Source organism: Mus musculus, chromosome X (assembly GCF_000001635.26).
Source record: "Mus musculus strain C57BL/6J chromosome X, GRCm38.p6 C57BL/6J".
Taxonomy (NCBI): domain Eukaryota; kingdom Metazoa; phylum Chordata; class Mammalia; order Rodentia; family Muridae; genus Mus; species Mus musculus.
In genome coordinates, this window is record NC_000086.7 from 20,951,665 (window position 1) to 20,971,340 (window position 19,676).

The 19,676-nt window shown below is 40.6% G+C and overlaps 1 protein-coding gene and 1 long non-coding RNA gene across 5 annotated transcripts in view; one reads left to right on the forward strand and one right to left on the reverse strand.

Moving 5' to 3' along the window:
• Positions 1 to 10,353, reverse strand: Uxt (ubiquitously expressed prefoldin like chaperone). Of its 3 annotated transcripts, none has more exons than NM_013840.3 (7): positions 10,270 to 10,314; positions 10,016 to 10,122; positions 8,274 to 8,355; positions 8,071 to 8,138; positions 7,694 to 7,801; positions 544 to 607; positions 1 to 359 (listed from the first exon to the last, which is right to left on the reverse strand). In NM_013840.3, exons 2-7 carry the CDS (start codon positions 10,111 to 10,113, stop codon positions 306 to 308), a joined length of 474 nt encoding a protein of 157 aa, NP_038868.2. In that variant the 5' UTR covers positions 10,114 to 10,122; positions 10,270 to 10,314; the 3' UTR covers positions 1 to 305. The 3 variants fall into 3 exon arrangements, with proteins under 3 accessions (NP_038868.2, XP_017173951.1, XP_006527665.1); XM_017318462.2 differs by having other exon boundaries at positions 259 to 359; positions 10,058 to 10,122; positions 10,270 to 10,353; XM_006527602.4 differs by lacking the exon at positions 7,694 to 7,801 and having other exon boundaries at positions 259 to 359; positions 10,270 to 10,353.
• A230072C01Rik (RIKEN cDNA A230072C01 gene) overlaps positions 10,012 to 19,676 on the forward strand; it is a 25,674-nt gene continuing 16,009 nt past the window's right edge. Inside the window, exons 1-4 of one of the 2 annotated variants that reach the window (NR_027445.1) lie at positions 10,012 to 10,048; positions 10,186 to 10,314; positions 10,873 to 10,993; positions 16,065 to 16,144. This is a non-coding gene — a long non-coding RNA (RIKEN cDNA A230072C01 gene). Of the gene's footprint in view, positions 10,049 to 10,185; positions 10,315 to 10,449; positions 10,994 to 16,064; positions 16,145 to 19,676 lie in introns of those variants that run through there. The other variant, NR_027446.1, reaches the window with a different exon arrangement.

Sequence of the window (19,676 nt, forward strand, 5' to 3'; positions counted from 1 at the left end):
AGCCCATTCAGTCCATTCTTTATGGTAAGACAAAGGGCACAGATACAAATATCTAGGAAAAGGAATTGTGAGGAGCAGGGCCAAGGTTCTAAAGGCGACAAAAGAGAGTAAAGCATAAAGTCAGGAGAAAAACACAAGTTCTAGGCAAGACCTCTAGAACGTTTTAGAGGTTCTACAGAAAGGATGGGTCTTCCAGTAATTTTGGTCTCTAGGGCACTTAGTAAATTAGTGAGAATTAGGGAAAAAAGGACTATGTGATTCCAAGGCATTCAGGTGCTTTAATATTGGAGGCTGGGAAGATGCAGTCAATGGGGAGATGGCTCTGGGAAATTCTGCAGGCCTTGTAGTTCTCTAAGTCCCTGTAAAAAGAGGACAACGTATACTGAACCGAGGCAGGGTCCAGGTCCTGTCCCAGGTTTGCTCTGTTTTTCACTTCTTTGGTTTCAATTTAGAAGGAAAGATGACCCCTCCCTTCTTTGGCTTTCTCCTGTCTTCAGGTTATCACCCTAAATATATTTGAAGGGTGGAGTGAGCTGCTCTCACCTCTAGCATCATGTGGATATGGGCCTTGATATTCATGGAGTCCTTGGTGAGGCTGTCGCTGAGCCTAGAAAAAAAGGAACAAAAAAGGGCAAAATGGGCCCACTTAGGCCCCACTATGCAGAGATGTCTGGCTACCACTTGGAATTTCCCTACTTAAAGACTGAGGGAAATAGGGCCAGTGAGGTGGTTCAGCTTGCAAAGGTTGATTGCTGCCAAGCCTGAGAACTTGAGTTCAATACCCAGGACCCACACAGTGGAGGAGAAAACTGACTTCAAATAGTTGCCCTCTAACCTTCACATGTACTCATAAAAAATGTAGTAACAATTTTTAAAAAACAATTAAGGGGATGAGGGAAGTGGGTATGGGTATATTAATATGATCAAACTACGGGATACACTCGAAACCCATCACAATGACTATCTGATGATAAGAAGTAAAGATTATTGAGTGCCTTCTGTATGCCAGGGAGCTTTAAATAATAGCAGAAACAGCAGTAAATTATACAAAATTCTTTGTCTCCTGGAGCTCCTTTATTATCTATCTGTTATAGGCATGGGAAATACACCATGAATGTCGGTTCCCAGAGGTTAGAAGAAGATATCAGATTCCCTGGAGCTGTAGTTGCAGGTGGTTGTGAGCTACCTGACATGGGTGCTGGGAACTGAACTCAAGTTACTCTGAACAGCTGTGTGTACACTTAAGCACTAAGCCATTTCAAATACTAAGAGACAAAGTATACACACACACAATTATTATGATGTGTTAGATCTACCTAAGTATAAGGAACTAAATACTGAAGAAGTGGTAGGAAGAGGAGCCTTCAATTTCAAAGAATGCTCAGGTTTGGCTTCACTAAGAGCTTTCCCTTTAAGACTATATAGTACAGCCTGGCTTCTAATTCAAGATCCTCCTGTCCCGACTGCTGAGATTACAGATGTGTAACCCTACCACCTAGTGGGGGTGATGTGGAAGATAAGTGCTCCACCACAAGGAGAAACCAATATAAAGATGCTGGGGTAGGAACATGCTTGGTATGGTACAGGCACAGCCAAGAAGCCATTGTGGCTAAAGAATAAGAAGTGAAGTCAAGAGAGGTGAGGAAGGAGGCAGAGGGTGGAAAGTCTACAGTACCATGGTAAAGATCTTAGCTTTTACATTAAATAAGGTGCTAATAAGGGGAAGGTTGTGAGTGGAGGACAGATGCAAACTGATTTGAGAATAAACTTATTAGAGTTTAAAAGAATCCACCTGGCTGTTGGGCAGTGCACTGACAGGACAAGAAACCCAAATGTGAAGGCAGCAAGTCTAGTGAAGAGCATAATGCGATAGTGCAGGTAAACAATGGAGGCTCAGGTCACAGGGAAGATAGTTGAAGTAATGATAAATGACTCATTTTGGGGTGTATTTTGAAGGCAGTGCCAAAGGATTACAGTCAGGTATGAGAGAAAGGACTCTAGGAAGAGGCTAAGGCACAAAACACCCGGGAAAATGGAGCTGCTTGAAACCACCCTCGCCCTGAACTGCTGAGTTCCATAAATCAGTCAACTCCTTCTGTCCGAATCTGCTTGCATCAGGTCTCATCTAAGAGAATCTTTATGTACACAATCAGTCAAAATGAATACATTGGACCAAAAAAATACGTTCTGAAGAATAAAAAAAGAAGAATTGAAGATGGAGTGAGAGCTAAGCAGTAAAAAGGTCTTTTGCACAGAAAGACAAAGAGGCACAAAAGAGCTCTGTGAGAAGCGATCAGTGTTAGAAGTTAAGTGAAGCATTCAGAAAGATTATATAAGATAATGTGGAAGCACCAGGAGGGGCTGGACAGTGCAAGGCTTGATAACATGATAGGAAATCCAGTTTAATTGTGCTGCTCTATTAGCTAATGCAGGATTCAGTATGTGTGTGTGTGTGTGTGTGGGGGGGGGTAAATGAAACTAAATACTGCATGAGATAGTTAGGTTGGAAAAAAACAGTCTGAGTCTACCTATATACTACTATCTTTCAAATTTATATTGCCAACTATCTTCAAACACCTATCTCAGTGTCAAAGTTTCTTATACTTTATAGGTCCCACACTGAGATCCAGCTCTTCCGTCCTGGTCTGCTCTTCCATCTCAGATAGAAGGAACACCATCTTTCTGGATGCTTAGCAAAAATCTAGAATTTCCTCTTTTTGCAGGAATAGCATTGAATTTAGTGCCTCACACATTCTAGTAATATACTCTACTACTAATGGACATGTACCCCAGTTTCAAAGCTCTTCTCTGTTTTTCATTTCCAATCAGCCATTCTATCCAACACCACAACTGCTCCATCCCAAGCAAAACTTCTGCTCTCCATTATGTACTGTTTGTAGCACTGTCAGCATCTATTACATTACATCTTGGCCTTACTCATTAAGTCTCCTTTGACCGAAATGATAGCTGTGAGAATAGACTGTGTTCTGTTTCTGTTTGTTTGTTTGCTGTATAATGAGGGCCAGAACAGTGTGTGATCCAGAGTGGGCACCCAACTGATGCTGAATGAATAAAGACTGATCCAGTCAAAAGGTTCCAAATCCTTAGAAAATACTTAAGGCTATGGTTAGGATAGGATGCTGGAGAGTAAGAATACCTTTTCTTAGCCATGAACCTCGTTGATTTATTCATTCACAATAGCTAGGAAATGGAAACAACCTAAATGTCATCCACTAGATAAATGGATGATGAAGATGTGGTACATTTACAAAATGGAATTCTGTTCAGTTATAAAGAAAAATGAAATCAAAAAATTTATAGGTAAATGGATGGAACTAGAACATATTACACTGAAAGGTAATTCAGATCCAGAAAGATTAACACTGAAAATTTTCTCTTATTTGTGGATCCTAGCTTCAAATCTTTAGATGTGAGTATGTAAGTTGGAATAACCACAGAAGCTAGTAAAGTAAAAAGGGACCAGAGAGTGGGAAGAGAATGAACTGTACAGAATGAGACAGTAGGTCACAGGTGCTGTGATGGGGAAATTGGAAAAGTGGGGGAGGCTTTTATCTGGGGAGTGGAGAGGAAAAGAAACACTGAGGAAGAGGGACAGGAGGTATAAAAAATACCAAGGATGACTGAAAGGTTATAGGGAAACACTATTATATGTTTACTTAAAATACATATAAAATACACACACACACACACACATTTAAATGAAGTTATACTATTTGGGGTGATAATGCTCTCTCCAAAAGCTATAGACTATTTAACAAAACCCCCAGTGGCAGGAATAGCTCAGCTGGCCTCCAATTCAAGATCCTTCTGCCTGGACTATTGCAGAGTTGTTGGTCAGGGTAATTCAAGAGACTCTCAAAACAATATAGGCAATTGATGTTGCTCTTGGTTGCCTCCCAGAACCTGAAGGTAAGACCACTGCTGCAAATACCACATTCCTTAGTCATAAGACTTAGGAGGAATCAAGCTGGAACTAACCTAGAAGCCTCTTCCTTGGAGACTGGCTATCATAGGTGCTATGCAAGATGCCAAGGGAGAGGATCAATCCAATAGTCCTAGCCAACTGTAGAGCCATGAACCACAACAATGATCTGACTAGCAAGATATTACTACCTAGCCAACTACCCATGGCTAGAGTGCTCATAGACCTGAGAACCTAAATTAATATAATTTCTGTTTTCTAAAACCATATCCTTTTACTCACAGATAAATGTAGCTGTCATCCCTCATTTAAAAACCTTCGTTTTGGAACAGATAGGGACTATTACAGAGATCCACAACTGGTCAAAATGCAGAGAATAAGTGACTGTGAGGTGCCTGACCCCAACTGATACATCTGTAGTCCAACTCCTATACCTAAGGGTCAGGGAAAATCATAGAGAAAGGCTGGAAAGACTTTAAGAGGAGGAGGCCCAGGATGTCTGCTGTTAAGATCATGATGGGGAAACTGTACCCATGAATGCCCACCAATATGGTTGCCTGAATAAGACCAGCATGACAACAGCAGTTGACATGTCCACGTGGAAAGGGGAAATTACCATGGACCTACTTTAGATGAAGGACTACAAGTGGTCAATGTCTGCTGAAAGAGGGAGAATCAGTCTCAATGCCAAGTTGTCAGCCCTGGATACATGTTCATAGAAGCAAAGCTAAATGGGCTCAGCAGATTATATCTACATGTGTGATACATACATACATACATACACACGTATACATATATACACATGTAACAACAATAATCATCAAAGAAATACACTAAAAACAATAAGTACCTACAGGCAATTTTGGATACATGAAATAACCAGACGTATGCTAGTTTGAAGTGGATCCCAAGTAAGTAAGTTTTAAAGAGAGAGTTCAACTATACAGACTCAAATCCTAATCTAGGATGATGAAACTTTGAGGTAGCTCTATTAGTTATAATAGAGCAATATGAGGTCAAGCACACATTTCATCACACTGGTAGAAAGCAGTTCAACAGATTAGAAAGACCAGGCAAGGAGTCTGTTAACTTCAAATACCTCATATATGTATGTATGTATGTACATATATATATATATCAATTCTCATTAAAAACAGAAATAAAACAAACAAACAAAAACCCCCTGTGACATAGGAGGAAAACATGTGATAAAAATTGGACTTGTAGCAGGGCATGGTGGCACACACCTTTAATTCCAGCTCTCAGGAGGCAGAGGCAGGTGGATTTCTGAGTTCAAGGCCAGCCTGGTCTACAAAGTGAGTTCCAGGACAGCCAGGGCTATACAGAGAAATCCTGTCTCAAAAAACCAAAAAAAAAGAAAAAAAAAGTGGGACTTGTTCTAAATGTCCATAGTTCAGCATTACAATGACCTTGATCAAATTATAGTTTGATCAGCAAAATTTAGAAATCTTAGCAGGTTTCAGGTCTACTAATACTAAAATCTCTGGAAAGCTTAAGAGAAGAACTACTGGAACCGTACAGGCGACAACTCTAGGAACGAATCCAGGAATGATCATTGCAGGTGCTCATACTTGTGAGTGGTTATTTATCTAAGGGAGTACGTTCCCTCATACTCATTTTTCCTAAGCTATGTCACATGTGACAGTTTTTCAAGCCTGCCAGACACACTGTCCCTTTTGTCAAGAATATTCTTCCCCAGATAGCTCATGGCTTGATTCACCCAATAAACTGACTCAAATGTCACTTGTCTGAGAGTGGGAGTTTGAGGCCTTCTGTGTGGCCTCCAGTACCTACGTATTATGTGTATGGATGATTTGCCTGCATGTATGTCTGTATAGCACTTGTGTGCTTGGTGTTCAGAGGCCAGGAGAGGGAGTCAGATACCCTGGCACTGGAATTATAGAAGCTTGCGAACTGCTATGCAGGCTCTGGAAATAGAACCTGGGACTCCTGAAAGAGTAATAAATGCTCTTCACTGCTGAGCCATCTCTTTAACTACAGCACTATCTATATTTCAAGCTTCTCACCCAAAGTAGTTCTTCCCTACACAAAAACAAAACTTGGAGCCCACATTTTCTCTACTCACCACTACCCACATAGATAAGTTTTGACCATCCCTTCATTTGTTTCTAGCATAATTCATTCAAAAGAAACTGTGCTTTACACTATTTTAGTTACCCACAGTATAAGCTTTTTCCTTTACACTGCCTGTAACTTGGGCTAGGGACATAGAGTTCAGTAATAGAGCTCTTGCTTACTACACAGGAGACCTTGGCTTCAAGTCTCAGCCCTGTAAAAAACTGTAAGTGATACTTATTATCTGACTGTAAAAGACAATGAGCGTGAGAAAGAAAGGCATTTCACAGTACAATTTAACAGGTACTAAGATGGTAGATAGAGAAAAAATTAGAAGATGGCTGGTATGATAGCTCAGTGGGTGCTTGTCACATGAGCCTGGGGATCTGAGTTCCATTCATGGAGTCCCTGGAAGGATAGCATCAACTCTACAAAACTATGCTCTGATCTACACATGGATGCTATAGCACATATGTCCACAGACATGCACATATACACACTAATGGTCATTTTTTTAAGTAGAAGGGGGTGCAATTCAAGAACACTAGGAGTTGCAATTTTGAAGTTAGATCACAGAAGAACTTGTTCAGGGAGCTTGTTATTTATGCAAGACAATCAAGTATTGAGAAAAGAAACCACATGGAGAAAGTGCTGCAGAGCAGACAGACACCAGTAGCTACTGAATGCTCCCAAAGGTGGGAAATGCTTAAAGCATGTGTTAGGGCTAGGGAGGTGGCTCAGTGGACAAGAACATTTGCTGCTCAAGCATAAGAATGGGAATTGGATCCCTAGTACCAATGGAAAAACTCACACACCTCTGACCCCGGCATGGGTGCTTGCTGAAGCCAAAAAATGGCAAGCTTTAGGTTTGGTGGAGACCCTATTTCAAGAGAAATAAATAAAGCAGACAGCAATAGAGGAAGGCATTGTCTCTGCATGTGTGGGTACAGGCACATGAAGTTCAGAGAGGGGAGAGACCAACAAATGAGCAGGAAAATGAGCAGATAGTTAAGTGAGAAGCAGCTTCTTAGACTGTTAACTGATTCTTAGGTTGAAATCTCACGGATGTGGTCACAGATGTATGTACATGAGATTTCAACATAGTTCTAGAAATGTAAGCTTCTAAGACTCTTCTGTTGTTTACTGCTATATTCTCAACATTAACCACAGAACCTGGTATACATAAGATACTCAATAAATGTATGAAGGAATAATATAAAAAGTACTTATTGAGTGTTTAGTATGACACCCTGGCTGAACTTTGCATCCTCAGTTTTCTTAGTCTGAGCCCCGAAGAGGAAGGTAGTATGTTTTTCTAAGTACCATCCCAGGTAGCCACAGGGAAAAGGGTAGAGTATTAAAATTTGTGATGTCTATTTATTATTTTTTCTGTTTGTTTTATACACAGAGATTTGTTTTATCACCCAGAGTTGCTTCAAATTCATGATCCTCCTGCTTGATTCTCTAGAATCCTGGGATTACAGGTGTGAACTACCATATCTGGCTTTTATATATTTTGTGTATGTGTTTGTGTGATGTGTGATATGGATAGAACCTAGGGCTTCACACATGCTAAGCAAATGTTCTTACCACTTCCCTGTACCCTTAGCCAATGTAGTGGCTTTAGATACTATCCTCTTGGAATGCACTCACTCTGTGAGGAGAGAACTCTTTCGGTCAATGAACTTGAGTGCTTCAGCCAGTGTCAGTTCCAGGAAAAAACCATATCCCAGGGCCACATAGATGCGTGAAGTATCTGGGCTGAGGAAAGAGGTCAGAGGAAGTGGAAGAAGTCTTTATTACTATTTAGCACACTGTATGGTTTAAGGTGTTTCCTATTCCTTCCTGTTTCTCAAAATGAAGGCTCTGTAAAGGCAGATACTTTGTGTTCATTTTGGCCACACCCACAACATGTTGCTCATATCCTAATGAAATATAAAAGCTACTAGAGCCTTGTATATAGAAAATACTAAGAAATACTTGTTCCATGAAAAAAGGGAGAAACTCAGGAGGGGAGAGAATATACTCACACCACTGTGTCAACGAAGAAGTTACAGCCCAAATCCACCTGCATATATAACTCCGAGTGATTAGTTTCCTATAGGGCCAGGAGAAAAGAGGTAGGTGTCAGCGGGCAATTTTAAAGGCAGATAAGGTTTTGTTCTTGGGGTTTCTTCCCGCCTCCCTTCTTTGTACACATACACAAAGTGGTACCCAATTTAAAAACCTTTACCTGGAGTCGCTCAATGACATTTCTTAGTTGAAGATATACGGACAGCTGCTCATATACCTTGTCTCGATGATCCAGCACCTTTCTGATATGTAGAAATACAACAGTGAACATTAGGCAGCCTTATTCCTCTTGAGATGCCAGGCATTTTAAGTCAGGTTGTGGTTGACATGGATGTAATTCATGGGCTGAGGCAGGAGGATTCTGAGCTCAAGACCAGCTTGTGCTACATCGTGAGATCCCGTGCTCCCCTCCTCCAAAACACACACAATGGGGTATAGACAGAGACACAGCAGGCATTTCAATAAATACAGGTCAGACTGTAGTTCAGCCTGACCTCTACCTCTTACTAGGAATGTGACTATGGAAAGTAGAAAACCTACCTAGGATTAAGTTTCTTCACATAGAAAACAGAGATGGCCGTAGTAGCACATAAGAGTCATTAGAATCGAGTGTTTACTACAAAGTGTTTTAAATGCTAGCCAAATGGTAAGCATTATATACTTGTTACCTATTATAATTATAAATATTACATTTTATTCAGTGACTTATGCCAATTAAAATGTCCCATCTTCACCCTAAATGTACCTCTCCATCTCTTTTAGCATGCTCACACAGTCCTAGTTCTAAATACCTAACTTTCTATTCAGATTAGTAATGACAGCAATAGCAATCATCCAGTTGTTGAGTCTTTAGTGTATTTCAGGCACTGGGGTCAAATTCCTTTCCTAAAACAACTATTTAGGTTATTTGTTTTATTACCCAAGACAATATCTGAGTTTCTCAGGCTAAGTATTGAATTTGTAAACACACCAAACAATTCTTTCCTCTCAGCCTCAATATAATAATAGTGGGGTTTATCTGCATTTTTAAAATGTGTTCTTACTTGCATTTATGTGTTTATTTTGTGTACATGTATGGGTGCCATGATACATACCTGGAGGTCAGAGGTCAGGTTTTTGGGAGTCTTTCTTTCTTCCACCATGTGGGTCCCAGAGATCTAACTTAGGGCATGGGGTTGGAGGCAAGCCATCTTGCTGGCCCTAGTTTGCTTGTTTTGAGACATAATCTCAAAGCCCAGGCTATACACAACCTCGAATGTAGGTGAAGATCACCTTCAACTCTGGGTCATCCTGCTCCTGACACTATCCCAAGTACAGCAATTGCAGGCCTGTGTCACCACACTGGATTTTTTTTAAAATAGAATATTGTTCTATTTTCAAGGCTGGCTTGTAATCCTGGCTAAACAAGTGAATTTTCCCATCTCTCCACTAGAAGTGGCACACACCATGGAGCTTGAGCCTGGCTTTATTCTATTTTTTTCTCCCTTTGAGAAAGTTAGTCTGTAGCCCAGACTGGTTCTCAGCTTTACAAAGATCCTCCTGCTTCTGGCTCCCAAGTGCCGGAGTTGACACATTTAAAACTCAAACACCACGTTAAGAAGGCCTAATAAACTTTTCCATTTCACAGATGAATAAAGTTCACAAAGGTGAAGTAAGGTACAACTTGTTCATAAATATTGGTTAAATGGCCTAGTCAGAAACACCCTGTGTTCGGAATGACTATTTTAAACCAACAAACAAGGTCAGAGCTCTGCTAAAGGGACAAGTTCCAACCACATCTCAGCCCAGAAGTCAACCCTATTCCCAGAAGTCTGGGCGGCCAATCCGAAAGTTTGGTCGGCATTCTGTCCCACCCACCACGTGAAATTTCTCAAACGTCACGCCTCCCACGTTGTCACTCACTGCAAGTCTCGCTGCAGTACGTCACTGATAAAGGTCTCGTACCGCAGCACTTTCTCCCCCACCGTATCCAAGGCCCGCCGTTTCGGGGGCGTCGCCATGACGGGCACCTGGGGGAGTAAAGGGGGGGGCACGTTGAGCGCTCTATTTAAACTTCACAAAATTCTCTCCAGCCACTCAACGTTGGGGATGACTTCTTTCGGCTCGAGCTACGGAGTTGCTTCTGCCCAACCCGATTTTGGAACTCGTTCACTCACCGGTACAGGAGTACGGCGTTTACCGTAGGGCCACCGGCAATAACTGTTAGTATGAGCCGCGGCTTCCGGGTGGCGCGGATGGATGATGTAATTTCCAGCAAGGGAGCCAACCAAATCGATGGGAGGGGCGGTCCGGCGTGTGGGAAGATGCACTTAGGGGAAGGGCTGCAGGCGGGGCCTGAGTGAATCCTTGGAGGTAGCAGGATCCTATGGATCTAGATGGGCCTGGCACGCCGCGGTCTGCCAGCAGGCGGATCGTCGCGAGCTGGCGGGAGACTGGTTTGGGTGACGTTCAATGAGATTTGGCGGGTTCTGAGGGAGGGTGGACTTACAGGAAGGTAGGGAGAGGGAGTTAAGTGTTTATAATTAGTAATTTGAAGTGTGTGTGTGTGTGCGCGCGCGCGTTGGTACTGAACTTATAGGCAGTTGTGAGCTACCATGATGTGGGTGCTGATAATGGAGTTTACATTCTCTGCAAGTTTTATGTGTTTTTAACTGATGAGCCATTTCTGTATTCCCCCCTCCTTACTCTTACATTTGTTTTCCTATTTTATGTGTTTTGTCTGCATGTTTATGGACTACATGCGTGCATTGCCCACAAAGGCCAGAAGAAGTTGTGGGATTCCCTGGAACTGGAGCAACCAACAGTTTGTGTGCACCATGTGGGTAATGGGAATCGAACCTGGGTCCTCTATAAGACTGGCCAGTGCTCTTAACTACTGAGGTATCTATATAGTCCCTATTTTTTTCTTTTAGAAACATTTCTATTCTTTGAGAGTTTCATAGATGTATGCAATATATTTTCATCATCTCCACTCCCTTTTCCCTCCAACTCCTCCTAGACTCCTCCTACCACATTTTCCTCCAATTTCATATTCTCTTTAAAACAAACAAACCAAATCAAAACCAAAAGAACTCACTGAGACCACTTAAGCATTTAATAATTTTAAAAGCACAAGAGTGCCTATAGACCAGCAAGGATTATGGTACTAATCTATAAGGAAGGCAGTATATCCTGTGGGGATCTGTTTGAAAAAAATATATGTTGCACACATTGTTTGGTTTTCACCCTCCATAAAGGGAATGAATAAGAGCACATAAAAATGTTTAAATGGAGACAAATTTTAAGAAATTTATCTTGAATGAATTTCTGCTTGGTGGCATGCAGTCCATGATGAGGGCTACAGAGAAACCTTGTCCCCCAAACCAAAACCAAAATTTGATGTTACATGTATTTAAAAGTAAATTTGATGTGCTTAAAGCAGATATTAGGAAGCTATATAATATTAGTTAATCTTTATTTGCTAAGGAGAACAGTTTAGATAGACTAGAGTTGGGTCTGTTAAGTTTATTAACATATTTCATGTAATTTTTCTTTAATTTAAAAGATACTTTTAGGTTATCCAAATGGCTCACTGGTTAAACGGTGCTAACCAGTCTGACAGCCTGAGTTCACTCTGCACGGCGGCTTGTAGGTTACTGCTGTTCCTGACATAGAGATAGCAAACTTCTTTTTTACAATGGGAGGTAGTTACTAAAGAAGATTCATAACTGGTTCAACTGCAAGGAATGTGTCTGTTGCTGTGGTAGAGCTGCTCAAGGTGGTAGAAAGTAATAATCACCTATATTATTCTAAGTCTTAGAGAATAGAAGGCAAAGTGGGAAGAATGTGAAAGCTGCAGGAAGGGAGCATTGTCTCACGATTTACACTGTTGGGCATGACCATTGCTATTTTGAATAAGAGCAGATGTGATCACTATTCATCAAACATTTACCCCTTCCATACATAGTTCTGAGCATTTTACATATATCAACTCATTGTGTTCCTCTGAGGTGTCTGACTGTGTAGCACAGTTACACATAGTCTGGACTGCTTTCCCCATGTCCAGACTAGAAAGAAATATAACCAGGGTTTCATTTTCACACTTCAATCTTGGTCCATCTAGAGTATGGATATATGTAATAAGGTATGGGCCCAATTTAATATTTATCTACAGCTTTATTTTTCAGTTAGAGTCTTGTCATATAGCCAGGCTGGCATTGAATTCACTGTCTAGTCCATGCTGGCCTTGAACTTAAAATCTTTTACCCTAGCCTTTCAACTTCTGGCATTGCAGATGTAAGGCACCAAGTCAAACTTAATCTGTTTGCAAACGTCTGTGTTTAACGGGTAGAATGATGTCTAGATATATAGCCACAGAATATGTTTGAAAAAATTTTACATATATAATTAAGGATCTTGAGGTGGGGGGTCATTCTGAGTTAAACAAATGGCCCCAAACCAATGAGAATTTTTTTTTTTTTTTGGTTTTTCGAGACAGGGTTTCTCTGTGTAGTCCTGGCTGTCCTGGAACTCACTTTGTAGACCAGGCTGGCCTTGAACTTAGAAATCCGCCTGCCTCTGCCTCCCAAGGGCTGGGATTAAAGGCATGTGCCACCACTGCCCAGCGAGAAATATTCTTATAAAACAAAGAGAAAGACATAGGAGATGGTGTGAAAACTGAAAACTGGCAGACATTAGGGTCATTGTTATTATTTATATACGAGATGTCTTCTCTAAAGGCTCATATGCGTTATGGTTGATCCATCGCAGGTGACAATATTGAGAAGTGATTGATCATGATGACTTCTTCAATGGATTAATTCATTGATAAGTTTATAGCTGAATTGCTCATAAGAAATGGAGCCTACTTGGATGAAGTAACACCCCAAGGGCATGTGTGTGTGTGTGTGTTTATAAACAAACACACACACACACACACACACACACACACACACATATATTCCTATATCCATTTTTTTCTGTTTTTTGGCTGCCATGAGATAAGTGGCTTTTCTCCATGATGTCCTTCTGCCATTACTTTCTGCCCTGCTAAGAGGCCTAAAAGGGGGGAAAAAAAAAGACCCCAACCAAGCTGATCTTGGAAATGCGATATCTGAAATTTTTTTTTTTTTTTTTGGTTTTCTGAGACAGGATTTCTCTGTATAGCCCTGGCTGTCCTGGAACTCAACTTTGTAGACCAGGCTGGCCTCGAACTCACAAATCTGTCTGCCTCAGTCTCCCGAGTCTAGGATTAAAGGTGTACGCCACCACACCCGGCTAGGATGTCTAAAACTTTGTGATCATAAAAAAGTCCTTCCTCATTTGTTCTTTTGTTAAGTCTAGTCACAGCGATGAAAATGATACTAGCATGGTAATATGTTTATAAATTAAAGGGTTGAGGCCATAACTTAGTGGTAGAATGTTTACCTAGCTTGCATGATGCCCTGGACTTGATTTTTGGAACTTCAAAAATACAAACTGAGGCATATCAATGATTGCTGCTGTCCTTAGAGAAGGTAGGAAAGAGGCATAGAATAGATTTTGAGTAGAAAGGGAATAGAATACATTTTCTTCAAAAAGGCTTGGCTCTATGATCTCATGAGTTTGGACTTACAGTCTCCAGAACTATAACAGAATAGAATTTATTGGTTTAAACCAGCCAGTCTGTGGTAACTTTTTACTGCTCTCTTAGGAAATGAGCATATTTATTTGAAAATTCACCTTTGTCCATCATGATTTGAGATGGCATTTTAGTTAGACACAGACTTCTTTACTGACATTTTACACGGTTTCAATGGCTTATATATTCATGGGTCATGAGTGCATGGTCTTACTGTTTTGGTTGGTTTTGTTTTTGAAATATAGTATTGCTATTTAGTATATATAGGCTATTTTTGAACTTAATATGTAGTTGAGGTTTTGAACTAGCTACCCTCCTTTGCCTTTTTAAAAAAAAAATTTTGTTTTGTTTTGTTTTCCTTTTTTATTAGATATTCATTCACATTTCAAATGCTATCCCCTTTAATTGTTTAGTCCCCTGTACCCTTCCCCCTCCCCCTGCTCCCCAACCCACTCACTCCCAGCTTCCTGGCCCTGGCATTCCCTTAACTGTGGCATATAATATTTGCAAGACCAAGGGCCTCTCCTCCCATTGATAGCCGACTAGGTCATCCTCTGCTACATATGCAGCTAGAGACACGAGCTCTGGGGGTACTGGTTAGTTCACATTGTTGTTCCTTCTATGGGTTGCAGACCCCTTTAGCTCCTTAGGTACTTTCTCTAACTCCTTCATTGGGGACCCTGTGTTCCATCCAATAGATGACTGTGAGCATCCACTTCTGTGTTTGCCAGGCACTGGCATAGTCTCACAAGCGACAGCTATATCAGGGTCCTGTCAGCAAAATCTTGCTGGCATCTGCAATAGTGTCTGGGTTTGGTGGTTGTTCATGGGATGGATTCCCATGGGGGCAGTCTCTGGATGGTCCTTCCTTCCATCTCAGCTCCAAACTTTGTCTCTGTAACTCCTTCTATGGATATTTTGTTGCCCCTTCTAAGAAGGAATGAAATATCCACACTTTGGTCTTCCTTCTTGAGTTTCTTGTGTTTTGCAAATTGTATCTTGGGTATTCTAAGTTTCTGGGCTAATATCCACTTATCAGTGAGTGCATATCATGTGTGTTCTTTTGTGATTGGGTTACCTCACTTAGGATGATATCCTCCAGATACATCCATTTGCCTAAGAATTTCATAAATTCATTCTTTTTAATAGCTGAGTAGTACTCCATTGTGTAAATGTACCAGATTTTCTGTATCCACTCCTCTGTTGAGGGGCATCTGGGTTCTTTCTAGCTTCTGGCTATTATAAATTAGACTGCTATGAACATAGTGAGCATGTTACTACAAGTTGGAATATCTTCTGGGTATATGCCCAGGAGTGATATTGCTGGATCTTCCAGTAGTACTATGTTCAATTTTCTGAGGAACTGCCAAACTGATTTCCAGAGTGGTTGTACAAGCCTGCAATCCCACCAGCAATGGGGGAGTGTCCCTCTTTCTCCACATCCTCACCAGCATCTGCTGTCACCTAAGTTTTTGATCTTAGCCATTCTGACTGGTGTGAGATGGAATCTCAGGGTTGTTTTGATTTGCATTTCTCTGGTGATTAAGGATGTTGAACATTTTTTTCAGGTGCTTCTCTTCTCAGCCATTCAGTATTCTTCAGTTGAGAATTCTTTGCTTAGCTCTGTACCCCAATTTTTTTTTTTTGTTTTTTTGAGACAGGGTTTCTCTGTGTAGCCCTGGCTGTCCTGGAACTCAACTTTGTAGACCTGGCTGGCCTCAAACTCAGAAATCCGCCTGCCTCTGCCTCCCCAGTGCTGGGATTAAAGGCGTGCACCACCACACCCGGCTTTGTAACCCAATTTTTAATAGGTTATTTGGTTTTCTTGAATCCACCTTCTTGAGTTTTTTATATATATTGGATATTAGTCCCCTATCGGATTTAGGATTGGTAAAGATCTTTTCCTAATCTGTTGGTAGCCTTCTTTTCTTACTGACAGTGTCCTTTGCCTTACAGAAGATTTGCAATTTTATGAGGTCCCATTTGTCGCTTCTTGATCTTACAGCACAAGCCATTGCTGTTCTATTCAGGAATTTTCCCCCTGTGCCCATATCTTCAAAGCTTTCCCCACTTTCTCCTCTATAAGTTTCACTGTCTCTGGTTTTATGTGGCGTTCCTTGATCCACTTAGACTTGAGCTTTGTGGCCCATGCCTAAACATATTAAGGTCCTTTGCCTTTTGAATGGTGAAATTTCAAGTATATGTCACCATACCCAGCTTCCAAACTACTTAAATTATAGAAGCTTTATAGAATGTTCATATATTTCATGAAGTTAATCTCTGCCATTGATCTTCATCTTTTTTAGGGGTTCATAGTTATTCTCTTGTGTTTATTTTTCTTTTGCATTTTAGGTGCATTTCTTTCGGAATTGATTCACATAACTATTATGCTATACTGTTTGAAGTATTTATTAGAAAAACATCAGAAAGAGGTGAGTAACCATCTGTTGGGCTGTGGGAGATTGCTCTCAATTTTTCACTTTTCTCTGTAGCCATACCTTTTGCCCTTAATGTTTTGATTTTGGGGTGATTTGCTTTATTAATAGCAAAGTTATTAAAAAAGGAGTAGAGGAGATACGGTATTTTTGAGTCTACTCCTTGGATTTGTTGTCTGGCTTGCCCTCAATCTCTTTGCATCATTAGAAGAAGACATGTGTCACTGATATGTACCACCATGCCTTGCTTGAAGCATATTCTCTTGAATTAAAGAGTATGTCTGTGGGGTCAATGCAGGCAGTAATCCACAAAGAGATGAGAATGAAAGCTTCGTTCTGATTGACTTCATCAACCTGGATTAGATTTGGGGAATCTAATGGCAGGTGGCTCATTGTAAGCATATTTCAAACACTGCAATTTGGAAAAAGGTTTCCAGGCAACAATCAGCCCAATCCAGATGCACAGTAAAGCTTAAGGTGTGACTATATGGAAACTCATTTGCAAAGTATTTGTGATCATGAGAGTGAGTTCTATAGCTAAAAGGCCTAGAATCTATTGTGGTCTCTGACCAAGATAGCATAGAGGTCAGCAGGGTATAAAATTCATGTGGCATCCTCCTTAAGGATAGGTTCTAGTATCTGGGAACTAGAGAAGAAGTCTGGGATAAACATTCTGGGGGTTAGGGTGAGGTCAGCCTCCATAGATAGCAAAAGCTCACTACATCATTAACAGTATCCACTCCCAGGCTTCTGGGCAGGAAAACAGGTGTTTTATCTTCTCAGTTGAGAAGAGCCCGTATGTGTTTAACATTCCTAGTCTCCCTAGTGATCTGTGGGCATAAAGACATTTGTACCCCTAACATCTTGTCCCTTTTTTTTTTTTTTTTTTCGAGACAGGGTTTCTCTGTATAGCCCTGGCTGTCCTGGAACTCACTTTGTAGACCAGGCTGGCCTTGAACTCAGAAATCCACCTGCCTCTGCCTCCCGAGTGCTGGGATTAAAGGCGTGTGCCACCATGCTCGGCTCCCTTCTAATTTTTAAATAGAAAAATAGCCAAGATAGAGGCCATGATAGAATCCATTGCCTCCATGGCTGGTCTAAACAGTATAGGTAAACCTAAGAGAATTATAAGAAGACCTAACTGAGCATGTGCCCTTCTTACCAGTTGGGGCATCTTCTGGATATATGCCCAGGACGCTGACACCATTGCATACACTAGCAAGATTTTATCGAAAGGACCCAGATGTAGCTGTCTCTTGTGAGACTATGCCGGGTCCTAGCAAACACAGAAGTGGATGCTCACAGTCAGCTAATGGATGGATCACAGGGCTCCCAGTGGAGGAGCTAGAGAAAGTACCCAAGGAGCTAAAGGGATCTGCAACCCTATAGGCGGAACAACATAATGAACTAACCAGTATCCCGGAGCTCTTGACTCTAGCTGCATATGTATCAAAAGATGGCCTAGTCGACCATCACTGGAAAGAGAGGCCCATTGGACATGCAAACTTTATATGCCCCAGTACAGGGGAACGCCAGGGCCAAAAAGGGGGAGTGGGTGGGTCGGGGAGTGGGGGTGGGTGGGTATGGGGGACTTTTGGTATAGCATTGGAAATGTAAATGAGATAAATACCTAATAAAAAATGGAAAAAAAAAAGACCTAACTGAGAATCAAGAAAAGAGGAAAGACATCCTCACTTCACCCATCTCTTAATTCATTTCTGCTAATAATTTTGTTGTGAACAAATGAGTAAATATGGTCTATTCCACATAAACTTTTATGAACAACCCTTAGCATGAGGAGACAGTATCATAAACACAGGTGTGTTTTTTATCTCCCCTGACAAAAGGCATTTGGATTATGTATTGACAAGAGTTAACATGCAATACAGTTAATTAAATATAACAGCATCAGTGTTTCCTCATCCTGTTGACTCAAAGTCCTGATGTCCTCCCAGGTTATCAGTATACTCTCCCTCTTGGGACATGGCCTCTTGATGGGTTTGTCATCTGCCTTTAGATGTTTTATTATCTGGTGGCCCCTTGCTGTCTTAGTGTCTTAGTTAGATGCATCAGATCAGGAGCCATCTGGGACTTCATTCATTTTGTGAAAAGACACAAGCATAATCTTGCTTGATGTTAACATTGGGTCTCTTCATTGATTCGTTTCTAGATTGTTTAATGTATAATTTAGGTTGTCTCCTTTAGGGCAAAATGCTTTGGGGCAGTAAACAAAGCATTATCCTTTAGTATGTGATGATTTAAGTGGGTGCATAGAATATCCTCTGTTTATTAGAATTTGCCAGTTTAGTATTTAATGGTGTCATTCCACAAGAGCTTGACCCTGTGGATACTAAGGGTTTTCATGATTAATATTAAAAAATTTTCAAATAATTTGCTAGCATAAGTAGGACAATTACTATAATTTAGTTGCAATGGATTTTAGAAAGGATATGCCTAAAGGGCTATTTGTTAAAGTTAAGGTCCAGATGTGATAGAGTGGTGTTTTTGGAGCTTTCAAGGCCTTATGCCATACCTAGGGCTGTGTTCTGCAGCCAGTTTGTTAGGGAGAGGCATTGTGCATGCATGTACTGTACTTTGAGGACATACCTGATAGCAGAGAATGTCCAAGACACAGACAGACACCCATATTCTCAGATGTCAAGCTGATATCCATTCACTACTAATTATGCGTTAGAAGTTTGGAATACTATATAAAATTTGTCTTTAAGCTGTACAAAATAATGCTTTTAATAGAGGATAGGCTCCTGTGAGCCTCTTTTAGCTATTTTTCTAGGCAAATTCTGATCTTTTATCAGACAAACAAACAAACAAACTTCACTTAATTAACAGTGGTCATTAACTTTTTTGTTGTTGTTGTTGTTTTTCGAGACAGGGTTTCTCTATATATCCCTTGCTGTCCTGGAACTCACTCTGTAGACCAGGCTGGCCTTGAACTCAGAAATCCGCCTGCCTCTGCCTCCCAAGTGCTGGGATCAAAGGCGTGCGCCACCACGCCCAGCGGTCATTAACTTTTAAAGATTTAAAGTTAAGGCTTTTTATTTAAGATTTTGGATCTTTAAAATTTAGGACAATTTTAATTATGAGCTTCTTTTAAGAAGTCTATTTTATTAGGTAACTTAAAAGTACCTGAGAAATAATAGAAAATCCTGAAGTAGAAAACAATTGGATTTTCCCATATAAGCATGAAAATTTATATTGAGTAGATATTGTATATGAAGCAAAATTGTGAACAATACCAAAAAATAACAGTTTCATGGATGGAGAAGTTGCTGGAAGGCTCTAGTTTTTACTATATTTCATATGCAGTTTGATATAACAGATTCTCAGGCTATAACCAAGAATAATTTTAGGTGAAAAACTTCAAAATTATTTAGTTCTTACTGAGTGCATTTTTTGGTTTTATTTCTCTTTGGCCTCCAAGGAAATTAGAGAAACATGTAATTATGTTTGCAGTTTTTGGTCACTAAATTACCTAGAAGAAATATTTTTGAACCATTTCTTGATTCCA